Below are 20489 nucleotides of genomic sequence, written 5' to 3' on the forward strand. Positions count from 1 at the left end.
ATTTGAAAAGGTTCAGGAAGCTTGAACTTCGCACTCTGAAATACTGTATAAGCATATAGAATCACAGATCCTGCTTATCTTTTTTGTATCAAATTTATGTCAGTAATGAATTGATTTTTTGGGTTTTCTTTGTCTGTAATAGGTTTTTAGTAGTATAGATCGAGTCACTCAAACACAAGGTGAAGATAAGGAAGATGCAGGAGACAAAACAAAAAATGTAACATTGCCTTGTGTGGAATCTTTAAGCTGGAGTTCAGAATATTCTGAAATGTAAGTAGGAGGAGGTGCTGGAATGGGTCTACATCCTGCTTGCCAGGTAGCAGGTAGCCTCATCTCAGTAACTGCATGAGAGTTTGCTTGTTTTTAATGCAGACAACAAGTATCTACATCCATTTCATCTGAGACTGAGAGCAGCCGGCAGCAACGCAGTTCGGGTTTGCTTCCAAAGTTGTCTATATCTGCTGAAGGAGTACAGGACGATTCTGCCAGCTCAGTGGGACCCCAGGAGGACCAGGAAAAGTCTGCATTTGTGAACGATGAAATAGTGCAAGATGAACCTGAAGTAACCACTCCAGCAAGTACAATCAGCAGCTCCACACTCTCAGGTAATTGACAGTGGGTCTCTTGACTGATTACATGAGAAACAGTAACAGACCTTCTTTGTTTTACAGTAGTATTCATCAGAATTGTTTTTAAAAAAAGTCATCCAATGGAGATATGGTTTGTGCTCAGGCTTGAGCTAATAAAATCTCATGAAAACATGGGAAAGTTTCAGCATTTTTAGAAACTGCATCATTTGGTATCCCTGACTCTAAAGGGTTGCTAGGCAAGTGAACAAAATGGTGGCTTGACCATAGAGCCTTTGCAGGATTCTTTTGTGAAGAAAAGGAGCGTTTAGCACTTAAAGAACTATGTTTATATCTTTCCTTACTGAAGTTTGTGATCTTTGGTCATCATGGAATCTACCATATTGCTATTTTCTAACATGCGGTGCTACAACACTGTGTGTTTTTAATTAAGACATCTCAATGATGTAAACCTTTCAGAACTGACAGTGTTTTCTCTGACTTGTGGAATTCACTTTTGTCATTACAAATCTAGGAGGGAGTGTTGCAAACCATTCCCTACTTAATTACTCTATTTGCTTTATGCATCCCTCACCCTGCTCAAGGATTTGCATGCATTTCAGTACACTCCAGGACCTTAGTGTTTTATCTACACATATACTGGTCTTCAGCTTATTTCTCTTTTTTACCTTACTGAGTATTTTTCAAGATACACATTTCTGTTCCCATATCCCTAATTTCCTATGTAGTCCACATTTTCCTCTTCCTTCCTTCTTTCTGTTTCTGGAGAAAAAAATTTCCTCAGGGTCATCCATCTCCTTCCCTTATCTAAAACCTTGACCTTTGTTTTACAGTATCCCAAGTCATGCTTACTATCCCTCTACCCCCAGGTAATGGTGCTGGCATTAGCACAGGAGTTGCAATGGTAACTCAGACCATAGAATCATAGAATTAACTGAGTTGGAAGAGACCTCCGAGATCATCAAGTCCAACCCTTGATCCAACCCCCCCATGATTACTAGATCATGGCACTCAGTGCCACATCCATCGTCATCTTAAAAGCCTCCAGGGACGATGAATCCACCACCTCTCTGAGCAGACCATTCCAATGCCTGATCACTCTCTCTGTAAAGAACTTCTTTCTAATATCCAACCTAAACCTCCACTGACAGAGCTTAAGCCCGTGCCCTCTTGTCCTATTACCGATTGCCTGGGAGAAGAGACCGACCCCCACCTGGCTACAACCTCCTCTCAGGTAGTTCTAGAGAGTGATGAGGTCTCCCCTGAGCCTCTTCTTCTCCCGACTAAACAACCCCAGCTCCCTCAGCCTCTCCTCATAGGACTTATGCTCATGTCCCTTCACCAGCCTGGTTGCTCTTCTCTGGACCTGCTCCAGCACCTCAATATCCTTCCTGAACTGAGGGGCCCAGAACTGAACACAATACTCCAGGTGTGGCCTCACCAGCTCTGAGTACAGGGGAAGGATCACATCCCTGGTCCTGCTGGCCACACTGTTCCTGATGCAGGCCAGGATGCCATTGGCCTTCTTGGTCACCTGGGCACACTGCTGGCTCATGTTCAGCTTCCTGTCAATCAGCACCCCCAGATCTCTTTCCACCTGGCTGCTCTCCAGCCACTCTGTGCCCAGCCTGTAGCGCTGCAGGGGTTGTTGTGGCCAAAGTGCAGGACCCGGCACTTGGCCTTGTTGAACTTCATCCCATTGGAGTCAGCCCATCTCTCCAGACTATCCAGGTCCCTCTGCAGAGCCCTCCTGCCTTCCAGCAGGTTGACACTCCCTCCCAACTTGGTATCATCTGCAAATTTGCTAATGATGGACTCAATCCCCTCATCTAAATCATCGATAAAGATGTTAAACAGGACTGGGCCCAGCACTGATCCCTTGGGGGTGCACCGGTGACCGGTCACCAATCGGATGCAGCCCCATTCACCAGCACTCTCTGGGCCCGGCCCTCCAGCCAGTTCTTAACCCAGCACAGAGTGCCCCTGTCCAAGCCATGGGTTGCCAGCTTTTCCAGGAGTATATTATGGGAGACAGTGTCAAAGGCTTTGCTGAAGTCCAGACAGACACATCCACAGCCTTCCTCTCATCCACCAGGTGGGTCACCTGATCATAAAAGGAGATCAGGTTGGTCAGACAGGACCTGCCCCTCCTAAACCCGTGCTGGCTGGGTCTGATCCCTTGTCCATCCTGTGGGTGCTGTGTGATTGCACTCAAGGTGATCTGCTCCATAGCCTTGCCAGGCACTGAGGTCAGGCTGACAGGCCTGGAGTTTCCCGGCTCCTCCTTGCAACCCTTTTTGTAGATCGGTGTGACATTCGCCAACTTCCAATCGTCTGGGACCTCCCCAGGGAACCAGGACTGTTGGTAAATGATGGAGAGCGGCTTGGCAAGCTCTTCTGCCAGCTCCCTCATCACCCTAGGATGGACCCCATCTGGTCCTATAGACTTGTGTGGATCCAGATGGCTCAGTTAAGTCATTGACTATTTCCTCCTGGAATACAGGGAGGCTGTTTCCTGTCCCTGTCTACCAGCTCCAGAGGGCAGTTGTCCCAAGGGCCACTGTCCTACTGGTGAATACTGAGGCAAAGTAGGTGTTAAGTACCTCAGCCTTCTCCAACATCCCTGTTAACTATGTTCCACCTCAAGTCCTTGCCCCTCCTTTTGTTATTAATGTATTTATAGAAGCCCTTTTTGTTATCCTTAACAGAAGTAGCCAAATTGACTTCAAATTGCGCTTTTCTCTCTCTAATTTTCTTTCTGCATGACCTAGTTATACTCCTAAACTCATCCTGAGTAGCCAGCCCTATTTTCCATAGTCTGTAAACTCTCTTTTTATCTCTGATTTCCTTCAGAATCTCCCTGTTCATCCAAGCTGGTCATCTACCTCGCTGGCTTGCCTTTTGACACACTGGCACAGCCTGTTCCTATGCACTCAAGACTTCCTTCTTGAAGCACGTCCATCCCTCCTGCACCCCCTTGTTTTCAAGGGTTTTTTCCCAGCGTATGCTCTGGACCAGTCTTCTGAACAGGCCAAAATCTGCCCTCTGGAAGTCCAGTGTGGAGGTTTTATTGGTGGCCTTCCTTGTATCCCTGAGTATTGCAAACTCTATTATTTCATGGTCACTGTGCCCCAGGCGGCCTCCGACCACTGCATCTCCCACCAACCCCTCTCTGTTTGTAAACAACAGGTCTAGTGGGGCCCCACCCCTGGTAGGTTCATTTTTCTGTGGTCCATTAGCAAAAGGATATTCAGTGACCTTAAAGGAATAGTAGGTATTGTTGCTATGTCTTTAAACAGCTGACATACCCATGGTGCATGTTGATAAGATCATACAGATTTTCTGTGACAAGTTTGAGTTTTTGATGAAAACCTGTGCAAGATGTTCACTTGACACGAGGCCTTTATTTTCATTGTTTGAAACGTTGTGATTCTTACTCTTTCAGTATTGTGGAAGTTCGTTACCTATGATAGACTAAGACCAATGTGATTGTAATACTGAGTTTACTGGTGCTTGGTTTCTTTCTCCTTGTGATAGAAAACCACCCATATAATAAAAGCAAAAGTTAATAACTAAAAAAAAAATACACTTAGTATTTTAATTATTTTAGAAAATTTGTTAGGCCGATAGCAACTTATGTAGGATTGTAACCTTTTGTTTACTTTAGAAGAAGTTTACATTAAAAATAAATGTATGGTTAAGCTCTGTAAGGTGAGTGTTGCATATTGAGAGAGAAGACTTGCTTCAGCTTTTTTGTCTTATTTTACTTTAGTCAGTGACTAAATAAACCTGTTGCTTCAATACATTCTGTTAAACTGTATGCTTCTGTAAGTCTGGAAGAATTACTTAGATTTCTGTAATGTAGTTCTATGAATTTGTTAACAGAAAATTTTGTATTCCACAATTGTACCATTCCCCCTTCTTGCCCCCCCAGTTTTCCCTCAATGTGTTTATCCCTTCTTCATACAGTTGGCAGTTTCTCAGAACACTTAGATCAAATAAATGGAAGAAGTGAGACTGTGGACAGCGCAGATAATGCTTCAAAGACAGCTGGTGAAGCTACATCTCACATTGCTCGTCAGCGATTGGAAAGCACAGAGAAAAAGAAGATCTCTGGAAAAGTCACAAAGTCCCTTTCTGCAAGTGCTTTGTCCCTCATGATTCCAGGAGGTAGAGATAAATACTTTTGGTCAAAATGTTTGACTTATGCAATGTTACAATGGTTTATGACACAAATGGAAGATTTTGGAGAGTCCAGAATGTATTCTGTGTCGCACATTTTTGTTTCTCTTGTTCACTTGCATGACTAGATGGTGCAGTCTTGTTAGCAAGTTATAATGGTCACATTACAGTTAAGGGGCCTTCTCTGACAGGTAGAAATGTTACTTAGCAGTGACTTTGTTTGACTGTGTGCATGGACAGCAGGATGCAACTTCAGTCCTTGGTCCATCCAACAGCAGGGTTGTAGCTTAAGTTTTAACTGGCTCTCTGTGTATAACTGTTACAACAGCGCATTCAGAATGACTAGTTCTCTCTCGTCCCCCATAAGAAAAGCGGATAAGCAGGAGAGCAATATCAGAAGGACAGAAATAGCATGTAGGCTTCTAAATGTACTACATTAACTTAGATGAAGTGCTCAAAATTTGGAACCAGAAATAATGCTATAAGTAAGTGGAAGCATAACAGTAGTATTGAATGTTTTCACATGAAGCAAAGGTGCTTTACTTTTTCATGGTTCAGAATTAAAGTCCAAACTTCCCAAATGAGTACAATTGTATTCACATTTGCACAGACATAGTGCATTTAAAACAATAAAATTAAATGAAGTTGTAATTGCTACTGTTGTTGCAAGAAACTCTTGTGGTTTTACATGATGTAGCATAATGTAGAAATGGAGGGTTGGTACAAGAATTGAGTTACTGTCCTAGGTATTGAGTACATACTGTACATAGTCTTTATCTCTATCTTTATCTGTATGTAGCTGAGACCAAGAAAACAGCTAGTGATTTGTTAAGCACTGCTGGGATAATTTGGGGTGTGGTTTTGGGTGTACTCACAGTCACATCTGCTACCAAACTCTGCTTTTCTTTTCATTAATGTTTGTTAGGAAAAGGCTGAGAATTGTTCTTACAAAGTTAGCAATGCATGTGTTTCCTGTCTGAAAGGAAAAAGCAGTCTACATCTAACAAGTAGACCTTGAATTAAAAAAATCCAGTTTACACTACAGGGAAAAAAATTTAGTTCTAATATCTGATTGTTGGTTAAACTTCTCATTCACTAATATGCACACCAGGGGAGGAGGGCAGGATGTTTATACAAAGAAAATTACATATTTTGACACAAAAATGTCATGAAACTAAGCAAACTTCGTATATTCTCAGAATGTACTCTAATAGGCAGATTCTTTTCTTACAGATGTGTTTGGTGTTTCTCCTTTGGGAAGTCCTATGTCTCCTCATTCCCTATCATCTGATCTTTCTTCATCCCGAGATTCATCTCCCAGCCGTGATTCATCAGTTGCTTCTGCAAGTCCTCATCAACCAATTGTAATTCACAGTTCAGGGAAAAAGTATGGCTTCACCATCCGAGCCATCAGGGTGTACGTAGGTGACAGCGATATCTATACTGTGCACCATATTGTTTGGGTAAGATAATACTCTTTTTTTTTTAACAATATACAAGCACAGAAAACTGTAATGGTTTATTCACTTTTTTTTGGTACCTATGACATCTGTTTGTTGACAATTACTGTGTAAATCATGATATGCCAAGCAATTTTCCACCCCTTCTTACCATGCATGAAAACTGCCCTGCTCTACAAAGCTTACTTAATACCAGTTGCAACAAAGAGTGTTTCAGTGAGCTTTGAAACCATTCGAGCCCCATCTAAATACAAAGATTGAGTAAGTAGTTGATGGTGGATGTATTTTTCTTCTTTTCTTCTTGTCTATAACTTAGTAAGTTTCTTCATTTCTAACTTGTTTTATAGAAAGTTCATTAAACAAAGTCTACTCTTGAAGGAATGAAGGTTAAAAGGAGTTTACTTTCTGTACATTTTCTTCATCTCGGTTTTTCAGAACGTGGAAGAAGGAGGTGCGGCTTTCCAGGCAGGTTTAAAAGCTGGAGACCTGATTACTCATATCAACGGAGAGCCAGTGCACGGTCTTGTTCATACAGAAGTTATTGAGTTGTTGTTAAAGGTAACTCTTGGACAACTGGGATACAAAGTGATTGCTATTTTCACCAGTGATTGAGGAGTTATGTTTGTTTCATTGAGATTAGTTACTAGATTTTATGGTTGTTGGAAGTACAAACTCTAATCTGCTATTGCCACAGATCTGGAGAAAGGTCAATTACTTTCATATATGCTGCTATGATTTCAGTTTTTCTGCCATAGCCTGGCACTGATGCTGAGATAGCTGAAGTAAATTTGAGGCAGTGACACAAAGAGGTGTCTATCTCTCAAAAAAACTCATTTTCAAGACATTTTTTTGTCTCATATATGAGATTATATATATATATATGGCAGAGCTTCTTTGATTAATGAAATTCTCATCCTGCAGCTGGACTTTTATGAATAATCTGTCATGTTTTTCTCTTGTGGAGTTTTCTGAGGTCTATCCCATTAGAAAATTGTATTTTTGCCTTGAAAACAAACAAACCAACCCCCTCAACTTTTCTGAACGAACTTTTCTTGATTGAATAGTGTCTTAGCTTTTCTCTGTAGCCTATAGTTACAGCTCATGCTATAGCTTTTCAGCAGAGGCTAATGTAGGTCAGAAATACTTTAGACATCTGTATATTTACTTCCTATGTTGTTAACAATTTATGATGTAACATGCATGTCAAAGGGAGTAGTCAGTTATAAAAGAAGTCAAAGAAAGCACTGGAAGGCAGTGAAGGAATAGGGAAATATAAAGAGCTGAGGAAAGATACAAAATATACTTTTCCTGAAGTCTTTATTTTCTTCCTTGGAAACTAGAAGGAACTGCCAGGTTTTCCAGTTTTGCAAGAAATGTGTGAGAAAATTCTGTAATTTTAGGCAGTAGGGTGCGCAGTTGTTTTCTTGTGAGATGTGGAAAAAGACAACCATGACAATCCTACCCACTACTTAAAAGAGTAAACTCAAAACAAGAGATCACTGTTTATTCGATGGGCTGTATCATAAACTAATTTGGGTCATTGGAATTTCTTTGAAAAGAAGTTCACTGTAGTAGTATGCGATGCTGAGCAGGAAGTATTGATTACTGAAAAATAAAATCAGCAGAAAATACCTATCTTATTTACTGAGTAATCTCTGCAATCTGTGCTAAAAAGCTTAGCTTAATTATATTTGTTATCTCTTTTGAACAAGATAAAAGGATGGTTTGGGATTGACAATAAAGATTTTATTTTTCTCCTCTGTTTCATCATTGTAAGTGTTGGTATCCTGAGACATGAACGGCCAGTGAATGGACCACTGCACAGTTACGGCTGTTCTTTGTGGTTTTTTTTCTGTAGAAGCTTTCATCTTGAAAATTACAGTCTTGGTCAATCCTTGGTCTCCTCCTGTCCAGCTAAAATTACGGGAATTTCTCCTTGTTCTGAAGCTGGAATGGAGGAAGTTAGAAAATGTGGCAAAATTGGAGAACTTTACAATCATCATTTATTTGACGTGCCTGGCAATGTCTTCATAGGGTTCCCTGCACTAATAGCTGTTACTCTGATGCTGGAGTTCTTTCTTGTTGTGTTCATGTTTGTGGCATAGATTCAATTCAAGGCCAAGTTGTCTTGTGTTACACATATTACTCACACTTAAAGCATCTTCCTTTATTTTGGCAGAGTGGCAACAAAGTCTCAGTAACGACAACTCCTTTTGAAAATACTTCTATCAAGACAGGACCTGCCAGGCGAAACAGCTACAGGAGCCGAATGGTCAGACGCAGTAAGAAGACCAAGAAGAAGGAGAGTTTAGAGAGGTGAGTGATTCTTTACTTCCATGGTCAATGCATTTCCTTGTGTGTGTTTGTATGTACATAACAATAAATTTAAAATATGAAGTTAATACAGTTTTCTGTCTTGTCTTCTACATAGGTTTATCTTCTTTTCTGAGATTCTGTGGCCTTCTAATTTTGTTTTGCCTAAACTAGATCTGCTAAAATAACCTAAAAGTTTTGCATGGTACATATATAGATATGGAGGAAAAAGTGAATAACTGAGGTTGTATCTTAATTTGGTTTATGTTTTTGTACTTGTTTAATTAAACTTCCTAGTGCTAAGTTTTTGAACATTTTTAGTTGGATGATAAGTTTATGTGTACTTGGTAAATACATCACTTATACTTTATAGGTATTCCTTCAGTTTTGGTGGGTTCCTAAATCATGCAAATGAAGATTTATACTCATAAGGAGTTAATTGTTCTTCTGAAATAAAGTGAATAAATTTTAGTATGAATAGATTTAGTTACAGCATCTATCCCACCTATTAGCAAATCAGAATGTTTTCGGAACTTCATGCTCTGCAGTGTGGTTTGCTTTCATATAAAGATAGATTTAATATTTTCATAATGGGAGAGGAAACCCTTGCAAGAATTTTGCCTGCGGTAATAGTATCTTCTGTGCATCTTAACTTACAATTAATGCTGTGCTTTTTTCACACAAGGAGAAGATCTCTATTTAAAAAACTGGCAAAGCAGCCCTCGCCTCTTCTTCATACCAGCAGAAGTTTTTCCTGCCTGAACCGATCCCTTTCTTCTGGGGAGAGCTTGCCTGGGTCTCCAACCCACAGCTTATCTCCTAGATCTCCTACCCCAAGCTACCGTTCCACTCCTGATTTTCCATCAGGTGAGTGTGAAGGAGTGCAGGGTAGAGGAAAAGGACTTGAAGGGTATTGTGCTTTCTGTGAACCCCCACAGATTGGATACACTCAGTAGTAAGAGTAGTCAGCTCTGGCAAGCATAGTCACTGAACAGTCTGAAATAGGGAAAAACATTCCTGATGCAAATCAAAGGTGTTTTTACAATACAGAAGCACATAAAAAGGATTTGTGTGTTCAAAGTTTGTCCCAGCATTTAAATCTCAGTCCAACAGCTGTAAAAATCTCAGTCCAAAAATCCCAATTTGCAGCAAAAAGCAGAATCTTGCCTAGCAGAGGCTAACTGATAAAAGGGTGAAACTGAGGTAAGTTGCTACATAGTGGAACTAGCATGGGCATTCATGAATGCAGATTATTGCTGAAAAGATTGTCTGAGTGCTGAAATATGCATTTTTCTGGCTCCTAGAAGCCTCCCCCTTTTTCCTCTTTTACTTCTGTCATAATTGAAGTGTGTACTAGAAGTTGACTGCTGTTGTACAATCCCTTGGCAAAGGTAAATAATCGGGAAAGCCTTGATCATTGCTTTGAAGTGGCAGAAAGCATTAGCTGTTCTATTTAAGTAGAAGGAAGAGATAACTTAAAAGGGGATGATGAAAGAGGGAAAAGGGAGAAATAGCAACATAATTGGAATGATGCAGGGTTTACAACCCAGCCACTTAAAACCCTGCAGATTTTGGAACACTGTGGCAGGAGCTGGAATAGAACTTTTTTTTCTGTTTCTCATTGAACATTTAGACAGAAGATTGAAATTAGAAGATTGAAGAAGTCTTCCTATTCTTATGTTTGTTTGTTTGTGTTTTTGTTCTTTTGTAGGTACTAACTCTTCCCAGAGTAGCTCCCCTAGTTCAAGTGCTCCCAATTCTCCAGCTGGTTCAGGACACATAAGACCCAGCACTCTTCATGGCTTGGGTCCAAAGCTTGGAGGGCAAAGATACAGATCAGGAAGACGCAAATCAGCTGGTAGCATTCCCCTTTCTCCTCTTGCACGGACACCTTCTCCGACACCCCAGCCAACATCTCCTCAGCGATCTCCATCACCGTTGCTGGGACATTCTATTGGAAATACAAAAATAGCTCAATCTTTTCCTAGCAAAATGCACTCACCTCCAACTATTGTAAGGCATATTGTCAGGCCAAAGAGTGCAGAGCCACCAAGATCTCCACTGTTAAAGAGAGTCCAATCTGAAGAGAAACTTGCACCCTCTTATGGCGGTGATAAGAAGCACTTATGTTCACGAAAACACAGTCTGGAAGTGACCCAGGAAGAAGTGAATAAAGAATTATCTCAAAGGGAAGTAACTCTTCAGAGCTTGGAGGAGAATGTATGTGATGTGCCATCACTCACACGAGTCAGGCCTGCAGAGCAGGGCTGCTTGAAACGACCCATCTCCCGAAAACTAGGTAGGCAAGAATCCATTGATGAGCTAGACAGAGAGAAGCTGAAGGTCAAGGTAGTAATGAAAAAACAAGATTTTGCTGAAAAAGCAAATGCTGCTATACATGAATCCAGCCATGAACCAGAAAATCCCAATACCTTAAGATTGGAAGAAAAAGACAAAAAAGCATTCCAAAAGGTATTAGAAAGATCAAATCAGTTTGAAACAAAAATTGTTGCTTTGGAGACCCAGTCAACTGGTGGCATACTCAAAGACACCTTTCAAAAGAATGCAAACTTGAGATCAAATGATGGTGTTGCTTTAGATGCACAGATGTTGTGTCATGGGCCTCCCCCTAATGAACTCAGTCATATTTCTTACGACTTCAAAAGAATTTCTCCTCCATGTACACTGCAGGATGTGCTACCTCAGTCCTCTGACAGGATACTAAATGGAAAGGGAGAAAACACAGATAAAATTGTACCAACAAAAGAATTTGCCAAATTGGAAAAATTAGATGGTAAACTCGCAAATATTGATTATCTCAGAAAGAAAATGTCCATTGAAGAAAAAGATGACAGTGTTTGTCCAGTGCTAAAACCCAAGTTGACATCTAATGTTCATGAATGCCTTCAACTTACTACAGGCAGACCCATGAACATACAGCAGGACTCCACTGCATTTGCAGATAGTAGAGCATTTATTGGCAGTGCACATGCTGCTCAGATTAACTCAGCTCCTTTTGTTCCTCTTAAGACCTTGAGTGGCCGAGCAGACATGAATGTGGAAAAACCAGCCCTTATTTCCACTGATGCTCCTGTCAGAAAAAGTCCATCAGAATATAAACTTGATGGGAGGTCTGTTTCCTGTCTGAAGCCGATAGAAGGCACACTAGACATTGCGTTGCTTTCTGGTCCACAGGCTTCAAAGACTGAACTTCCTTTGTGTGTGCTGCCAGAAGGACAGAGCCCCAGCAGTGATGGGGGATCTTCTAAACCCCCAGGGCCACAAGGGAGCGGTGGGAAGGCAGAAATGGTCTGTCAGAAAGAGCAGTTGTTAAGCTACTCAAAATCTGGCAAAGTTACCATAGCAGAGCCTCAAGTTCTGCACACGGTCAAGGGGTCTCCAAATCCACCAGTTATCCCTGTGGCTGCAGAAGCAGTGACAGAAAAAAAGGTTTCTAGTCCAGCTACTAAAGGCAGTATTTCTGTTATAGAAGCTGTTCAAAAGAAAGATACCTCCCCTTCAAAACAGAAGGACAATTCAGTGGAGACAAAGTATTGTGTTACTCAGAGTGTTAGAACTACTCAAACATACTCCAAACTTTCTGCTGTCCAAAGCACTCCTGAAAAAGCTACAGGAAAAGAGAAACAAGTACAAAAGGACTTGCCTGCCAAACAGCCAGTAGCCCGGAGAGGTTGTGAACCTATCCCTGCAAAGGTGGAAGTGATCAGGGAGTCATCGGTGAAGGTATCTGCCTCAGATGTCCTCATAACAAGCTGCTCCAAAAGCAATGAAAAAAGTTGTGCTGAATTTGCCATTCCACCTCAGATGCAAGGAAGAATGCAGCCAGCTGCCCCAAAGGCACAGCCTAAGGATGGCAGAGAATCACTGAAACAGCTAGGAAAAGATGACAGCAGTGTTGGTAAAAGTTTTGTGGAAAGGGACATAATCAAGGAGAAGGTTGAATTTAAGAGGGTTACTTCAGAGTCAAAAAGTGAAGCTCTTCCATCCAAATGGCCTGTGCAACCCTCAAAAGATTGCGATAATAAAACTGAGAAGTTGGCACCAGTTTCCTCTGTACAGAAGGACAGTGCCAAAGATTTAGGAAAGAAAGATCATAAACCATTTGCTGATACCAGGCTTCAAACTGCTGAGAGAGAACAGTCCAGCCAAGTTCCTCGGCAGCAAATTAACACTTCAGGCTCACCTGCTGTGAAAGACACAATAAGCAGACACTGCACTGTAGAAGTTCACACAGGTGTACAAGAACATGTGAAACCTGCTGCCACCTGTGTGGAAAGCAGCACTAATAAACACAGGCCAGCCTCTGATACAAGTTCCTTTAAGTCTAAATCCTTGGATAAACAGACATTGTCACAAAAACCATGCACTCCAACAATAAAAGAAAAAGAAACTGTTATTCAGTTGTCTGCCAGCTCCCGGAAGGATGGGAAACATACCAGTAAAAATGTGCTAGATCATGTTTCTTCTGTTCCGGGCTCTTCAAGAAGAATCAACAATGAACACGTGCAGGCTGAAAGGCCTGTGAGTTTGGATCATTGTTCAATCACCACCCTCCAAATGAGCAGCACCACCCCTGACACCAAACCCAAATCCTCTGCTGTGGGCCTGTTACCAGCAGGCCTAGAGAGTTCTAAGCAGAGGCAAGAACCAGCAGGCTTGGGGGAATCTGCTGATCAAAAGCAACTTCACTTCAGTGAAAAACAAACCATGTCTCCAAAGTTTTCCACTGTGAAAGATTGTCTCTTGCAGAACAAAGCGGCAGACAGAAATCCTAGTAATGAGATGATCTCTGCAGACAAAAGACCCGAAGGAAAAGTATGCACTGACGCACTTTACGTTCAGCTTGACAGTGGGAAAGTAGAGCCCACCCTTTGTCTTCCAAACTATGATGCCAGAGGGAAAGGAGCAGAAAAAGTGACCACAAGTAGCAAAAGCCTTCAAGATATAAAAGGGAAGGGACAAGTTAATCAGAAACAGCCAGAGGATGCAAATAAGCAGACTGCAATAAAACATTTGTCTGCTGCCAGTGGGCAGAGTTCTTGTCGTGTGACTGCAATACCAGGAAAGCCGCTGACTTGTTCATCCAATTTCTCTGAGTGTAGGCAAGAAGTACCTGTTTTGGCTTCAGCTAAGAGTGATGCAATTTCAGCAAAGGTTAAAGCAGGCTCACCTGAGCTTCCTGCAACTTGCAAGGAACTAAATAAGAAAAGCACCTCTTCCACAGGGAGCAGTAAGGCAGAAATGACTAAAAGTGTTTCATTGATGGCCTTGCACAGTGCTGCTATTGTAGGAGAAGCCTACCACCCTGCGTCAAACCTTGGGGGGAAACCTGGAAGTCAAGAAAAGACTCTTTTTGTTAACACTGGGGATGTAAAGGGAAAAGACACCATTCTGGCTCAGCAGTCTGCCTCAAGAAAACAGAATGTAGGTAAAGATTTATCCAGGTCAGCAGCCACACCTGACCGCCCTAGCGCACTTTCAGATGACAAAGACTCAACTCGGCAGCGTCGAGGAAAGGAAGCTTCGCGGAGCAATGCTCACAAAAAATCCTGTTAACTGTAAGACCTGGCAAGTGTAAATTCAACACTAGCTGAAACAATTTCAATATGTTGTACTGCCTTTAAACCAGCACTGTGTCGTGTGTTTGTGCGGCAAAGCTTTCATGTCACTGAAGAAACAATACAAGGGGATATGTAAAGAGAGGACTTTTTTCAAAATGCCTTTCCAATTGAAACCGGTAAAACTGTTACCATATAGTATTTGTACAAAAATACCTTTGCAGCCAAGAGCTGTTGAAGAAAATATTTCCTCTGTAAATACTTAGTGATGTGTTTGGGGGTCGAATGTAGCATATATACTTTGCTGCTGGTTGCATTGTTTCTTCTTTCCCTTTTTAAGATAGTTGCTTAACCACTTATTTGCCATACTGAAATATGAAACCAAATTATTAAAACAGACTTGGCATGGTCATGCACAAGTACAGGTCTGACTGGAGAAAATCAGGCCACATTTTTACTTACTAAAAATCCTAAATAGAGGTTAAAAAAAATACTAGTACAGAATAAATATGGTGACCTATTGTGAGTTTTTACATGTATTTTTAATAATCTGATTTTGATAGTACTGTACCTGGCTGACTGCTTCACCAGATCTAACATAACTGCATCTCCCTAATGCACAAAGGCTGATTAGAGTAGGTGTCCTTAAAGCTATGGGAAGACCACTTAATTATCAGGGCATCCCAGCGAGAGTCGTTTTCTGTGGTGAAATGGTGGTTCTTGTCTATTGGAAGTGTGTTCTGTGACCTTCACCTCAGACAAGGCTCTAATCTGAAGCACATGCCATGTGCTTAGTTTTTGCTGCAGTCCTTTCAAGTTCCTTGAGCTTTTTTAAATTCAGGCCCTTACAGTGTGAGGCACAAGTATAAGCACATGACTGGTAGTACTGGTATGTTCATCCTTGTTTTCAATACATTTAGATAATACGTATTATGGCATATAGGTCTGTGTAATTAGTGTCATAATGCTATAGCTCTTTTCTATTTTATGACAAGTAAGGTAAAAAAGGAGAAAAAAAACCAGTTTCAGGAGTTTCAATATCATATCTTCAGAAAAATTTAGGATATCCGATACATTTTAATACATAGCAGGGGCCTTATGTTCTAGACTTAACTTGCTGTTTTTAGCAAGTAACTCTGGGTTTCACATTCATTTCTAAATGCATTAAGTAGCTCCATACATTTCATAACATAATCTTTTTATTTGTATGCAAAAAAAGTTAAATACTGTAATTACAAAAGAAGCATTTTATAACAAAGGAACCTGTTGGAGCTATTTGGTGCTAGAATGTTACTGTCTTTTTACTTTTGCTAAGCCTTATTTAAATTTTATATACTGTGGAACATGTAGACTTTGATCGTTTTAGTGTTGGGATATTTGGTTTGTTTTGAGAGATGAAAGGTGAAATTTGAAACATGTACAGAAGCACTACAAAATGCCCTTGCACTAGCATGGGTTTTAATAATTGGGGATCAATAGAATGGTCGTTTTGCTTATTTCTGTTTTCTGTAACCACAGTAGAGCTAGGCCCCTACTTTTACACCAATGCTTGTGGTTTGTCTTTCTGTCTCAAAAGCTAGAAAATTGTTCATAAAAGCACAGTGTAATCTTAACTTGGAGACTTGCGTGACAATAGACAGTGTGCAGAATTCATTTCCTTCTGCTGAAAACTTTATTGTACTGACAAGTTGAGTTGGATTACAGCAAAACTGTCAGGAAAAGCTAATACCACAAACAGCTTCTGAGAACTGTGGCACTAGAACATTCATACTGCCTTTGATGCATTCGCAGAGGAGCTAGTGAGCAGTGGATAATAATTTTGGAGAAGTGTTAAAAAGAAAATGGTCTCAACATTTACAGTTCACCTGTGCTTTGGCAGTTACTGCAAATGAATGCTAATGCACTTCAAAATAACATTTCTGTCTGGAAGGTATTTCCTAGTTTACAGTCTCTGCATTTTTTAACTATCCTTGTTTCCTTTAAAGCACATCTAGCTTTTGTTTACAGTATACCTTTATGTATATTTTGTATAGTTCATTATCACTTCTGACAAATAAGTTCTTTGCATTTTGGAAGTGTAACAGTGTATAAGCTTGTGTTTATGTAGTACCTGTTTGTTGGTGTTTACTTTACTAGTGAGCTGTTAAGAGATCCTCCTGCCTGTGTTCTTCTTGGTCAGTCTTAATGTGATTGTAGATCTGATGTGTTCTTTTGTAGACTTCCTGCAGTAGACTTCTCAGCTTACAAAAAAAAAAAAAAAAAAAAAAAAAAAAAAGGAAAAATTGTTAGGGTCTGTGCAATAAAGTGTTTGCAGTCTTATTTTCTCTAAGAAACTCCTTATGGATGTCATAATTGTTATATATTGAACACAATTATTTATACTTAAGCAGTTGCATAACAAAAATAAAAAGTCAGCATGAAACACTGCTGTGTTAGCATTTTTCCTTTAACTACTCTCACTGCTATAACTTAAAGCACATCTCTTCTCTACTCAGAGGTGGGCCGGTTTTTCTTCTTTCGGGCCAACTCAGTGGATCCCTTAAGGTACATGCTGGCAGAGGGTATTGCATGAGGAAATGTAGTTTTGTCTGGGGACAGAGGACGTCTGCATTGCTGAGTATCTGGTCTCAGGCTATGTCTGGAACCACTGCTTGGCTGTTGGATTGATAGGTGTGGTGTGATGATGGACAGCATATCCTGCGCTGTTCAGCATTGTTGTTTGCGGGATCTCTCATGAATGGCATTTTTGCAGGCAAATAGAGCAGAGATGACACTGTAAAGAAAAAGAGGAAAAATACAACACATACCATATACAGCAATCTAAAACAAGTTGTGCAGAGAGAAAGGGATGGATTTCAGGAAAGTCTTAATACTCCATGTGCAGTAGCTGTAATGGTAGGACATACAAGTAGGACATATAAATCCTTCCTCCAAAACGTACATTGTTATTACTATAGGAGTAGTATCAATTAAAATACACAGCTCTTTACTGTTCTGCTGCTGGTAATCTGCATAGCTGCCCAACAGGTGGGAATTTGTGTTCACATTTTATTATTAAATTGTTCTCTCTGTTTTTCCTCTGTACAAAACTAAGTGCAGCAGTGTTACAGCATCACTTTTGCAGTTTCACTCCCTATTTGAAACAAACAGGTGAGGGGAAGCTGCAGATCACCCCCAACTTCTCCAATTTGCTCCAACCCACTGGAAGACAGATAGTCTTGCAAAACTGGTGCACTGATGGTGGGGTGATAGATCAAGGAAGGAAGAGCAGGATCCAGCAGCTGAGGGAAAGGAAATGACAGGAGTTGAGGGTTGACTGAATTTCATGCCTCCCTGGCTGTACACAGCTTGGGGAGGCACAGAAGCCAGCATGCTCCGTGAGCCTCCATAGTGTTTAGGACCAGAGGAAAGGGGTGGTATATGGAGTTTGCATTAATGAAGAAGTCAGGAGAGACAGGTTATCGGTATTGTGTCTGGCATGGCTTGTCATCCTCACTTTGACTGTGGTAAGAAAAGACAGCACCTATTTATAGGAGATGGTAATGCTTTCGTGGTCTGCCAGGGAAACATGAGCTCCCTTCTTCAGCACCAAACTCCCAGTTTGCTGAGTCTCCTTAGGCTTATTGTATTCTTACACAGTCTTTAAGGCTTAGCAGGGGTGTCCAGCTTGGATTTGGATCAAAACTCAGGTAGTAGCTCAAAAATAATAGATCACAGGACAGGGAAATACTGGAGCATGTATGGATGCATGTCCCACTTCATGCCTTAGGTTAGCTATGGGGTCTGGTTATACCAGGTGCTACAAAGCATCCTGGGAGTTGTAGTTCTAAGTACTGTGTCACACATGCTCTGTTGAATGCTTGTATGGGATTGGCTTAAGAAGTTACCTGTGTGACGTGGCAGCATTTGAAACTGCTGTATAAGCTGGGACTCCTGGAATAAACGATCTCTTGTTACACATCACGTTGGTGTCGCTATGGTCCCCATGGGACTTATTATTTATTATATTAATAACTGCTACAGTTAGCAACAGTTTTTCTTTCCACTGACTGTATCTACAGTGTAGTAGGTGATGAGAACTGACCAGCTTGATCTCCCAGAGATCTGCCAAGGATGCATTTGGGAGCATCAGGAAGAGTGGAGAAGACTGCAGAGTAAGCAGACAGTAACAATGCAGTTGTTGTGTTCTGGTACATGGCGAGCCCTACAAAACGCAGGTATGAATTATATACAGGAAGAAGAGGCTGTCCAAGGGATTTGGTGGAGAAGAATGTCTTCTGCTGCTGGGAGAGAAGAATTTCCGTTGTTTTTGTCAGATGAGGGAGGTATGGTATAGTAGAGAGTGTTTGGGGAGGGATCTTGCCTGCTCTTTTTCCAGCTACAGACAAGATGAGTGAATGTAAGAAAGTTCTTAAAGGATGTACCATGACATCAGGGTGTGTTTTTTTAAGTCAACAAATGTAGAAATTGGCCCATTCAAACATTCTGTTCAGAGTAAAATCCTCTTTCAGAAATTGACTTGGATCTTACTGAGAGCATCTTGTTTAAGCACAGTTAGGGAAGGAAGAACTTGGCTCTGAGTTTTGGTTTGTCCCACTGAAATAAATGTAAGAGCTTACCAGTCTCTGAAATGTGACAATGAATTCATGCTCAAGTTCCTTCTCTGTGTAAATATTGATAAATTCCATGTTGCGATGTTGAGTTGTACCATGACTTCAGAGACATTTGTAGCCCAGGAGCCAGCATGGTGGAAAGTTAAATCTTGTTAGGCACCATTCACCTCTGGCAATTCCCTTGTTCTGTCTGTGCTGGCTCCACAGCTGTATTTGAAAAAAATAAAGAGAGTAAAAGCCTGACTTGAAACCAAAGAGTGCATCACATCAGAGCTTGATTAGGTAAGGAATTCTTTAAGTAAAAATAAATCTATTGTCTCTTTCAATTTATATTCTTACTAAGTGATCCCAGAAGAATAAATCTTTGGACTTAAAAGTCTTAATATATAATCTGGCCATTTTAGTGTATTATATCGATAGATAATTCTTCTTTCAGAATAATCAGTCCCTGTATTATTAGACTTGTGCATTCTGAAACACATAGCGTGTGCTGTTCAGCATTGTTGTTTGCGGGATCTCTCATGAATGGCATTTTTGCAGGCAAATAGAGCAGAGATGACACTGTAAAGAAAAAGAGGAAAAATACAACACATACCATATACAGCAATCTAAAACAAGTTGTGCAGAGAGAAAAGGATGGATTTCAGGAAAGTCTTAACACTATGTGCAAACAGATACTGCACAGGAAGACATTTTGCCTTCTCAGCTGTCTTTGAGTTTTCAGCAAGTGAAGTCTACAAATGTGTTTACACCACTTTAGGAGGCATTTCAGAAACTGGTGGTGGTTAAATCCTGTGGTGGTCTCTCTACATAAAAAGGCATTTCAGAATACCTTTCAGCCCAGCATGCAGTTTCCAGTCACTAGTATCTCATGCAGTTACTATCTGATACTTTCAGGAATTTTTTGTATGCCTATGGAGGGTTATGCTCCCTTTTCAAAGTCACTGTTTGTCGAACCCTTCCCTGAATCCACATCTTTCAGAGGAAAACAATGGAAGAAGCAGGTTTTTCTTGGATGGTAGGCACGCTGGCAATTGTGCTGGATTGTTAGTGGAGGCTGCCCAATTAAGCAGTTGGATTTTCGGAGGGAGGGGAAAATGCACCTTGAACCCCAGGCTGAGTTCAGGAATATCCCTGCCTTGCTCCCAAGGACAAGTTAGGATGTGCTTCCCTTGGGCAGCTTGATGTGCTCAGAAATCTCTCCCTTGAGCAGCCCTTGCAGAAAGGCTCGCTTGGGGGAGGCAGCTCATGCGGCTTTGGTGTTGGGCAGCTCGAGCTCAGTGCCTGCTGATAGGATCAGAGGGGCTTCACTGCAGAGAGGGGCAGTGGCCACACAAACAGGGAACACGAACCAGCAATACAGAGAGCTGTGAGGAGAGGCAGCACTTTTTTGGTGCCTCGAATTTGGGCATGTTTGTAAGCAAATTAAAAAGGAGGCATACATGGCTACAAAGGGAAGGAGGAGAAGCTGCAGGGTAAGGCAGTGACAGTGATGTGAAGGCATCTGAAAGCTGCAAGAATACACATTGTATGCGTCTGATCTGCTAATAGACAATAAAAGGGGCTTTTCATGACAGGTAGTTCTTACCAGAGAAGACCAAGCTGGGATTCTTTTCAGCAGTATCATCAGAAATGAGCCAAAACTTTGTAATCCAGCACTAATCTTAGGAATTTTAGCTAGTCAGCATGTTATAGAGGAAAATGTTGAGGAAATGCCTTTGGGCTGGAGCTGAAATTGAATGTGAGTCCTGCATG

The 20489-nt window shown here is 41.1% G+C and overlaps 1 protein-coding gene across 9 annotated transcripts in view; it reads left to right on the forward strand.

The window, feature by feature from the left end:
- The window catches only part of MAST4 (microtubule associated serine/threonine kinase family member 4), a 269784-nt gene extending 253241 nt beyond the window's left edge, over window positions 1-16543 (forward strand). For all 9 annotated transcript variants that reach the window (XM_050330031.1, XM_050330032.1, XM_050330033.1 and 6 more), the window contains 8 exons: window positions 143-270; window positions 373-605; window positions 4557-4757; window positions 6003-6232; window positions 6665-6787; window positions 8409-8545; window positions 9228-9409; window positions 10254-16543. In XM_050330031.1, coding sequence (XP_050185988.1) covers window positions 143-270; window positions 373-605; window positions 4557-4757; window positions 6003-6232; window positions 6665-6787; window positions 8409-8545; window positions 9228-9409; window positions 10254-14119 — 5100 coding nt within the window. In that variant the 3' untranslated portion in view covers window positions 14120-16543. The remainder of the gene's footprint in view (window positions 1-142; window positions 271-372; window positions 606-4556; window positions 4758-6002; window positions 6233-6664; window positions 6788-8408; window positions 8546-9227; window positions 9410-10253) is intronic.
- Window positions 16544-20489: the final 3946 nt, after the last annotated feature.

This window comes from Myiozetetes cayanensis, unplaced genomic scaffold (genome assembly GCF_022539395.1).
Source record: "Myiozetetes cayanensis isolate MyiCay16 unplaced genomic scaffold, myiCay2020 scf4, whole genome shotgun sequence".
Taxonomy (NCBI): domain Eukaryota; kingdom Metazoa; phylum Chordata; class Aves; order Passeriformes; family Tyrannidae; genus Myiozetetes; species Myiozetetes cayanensis.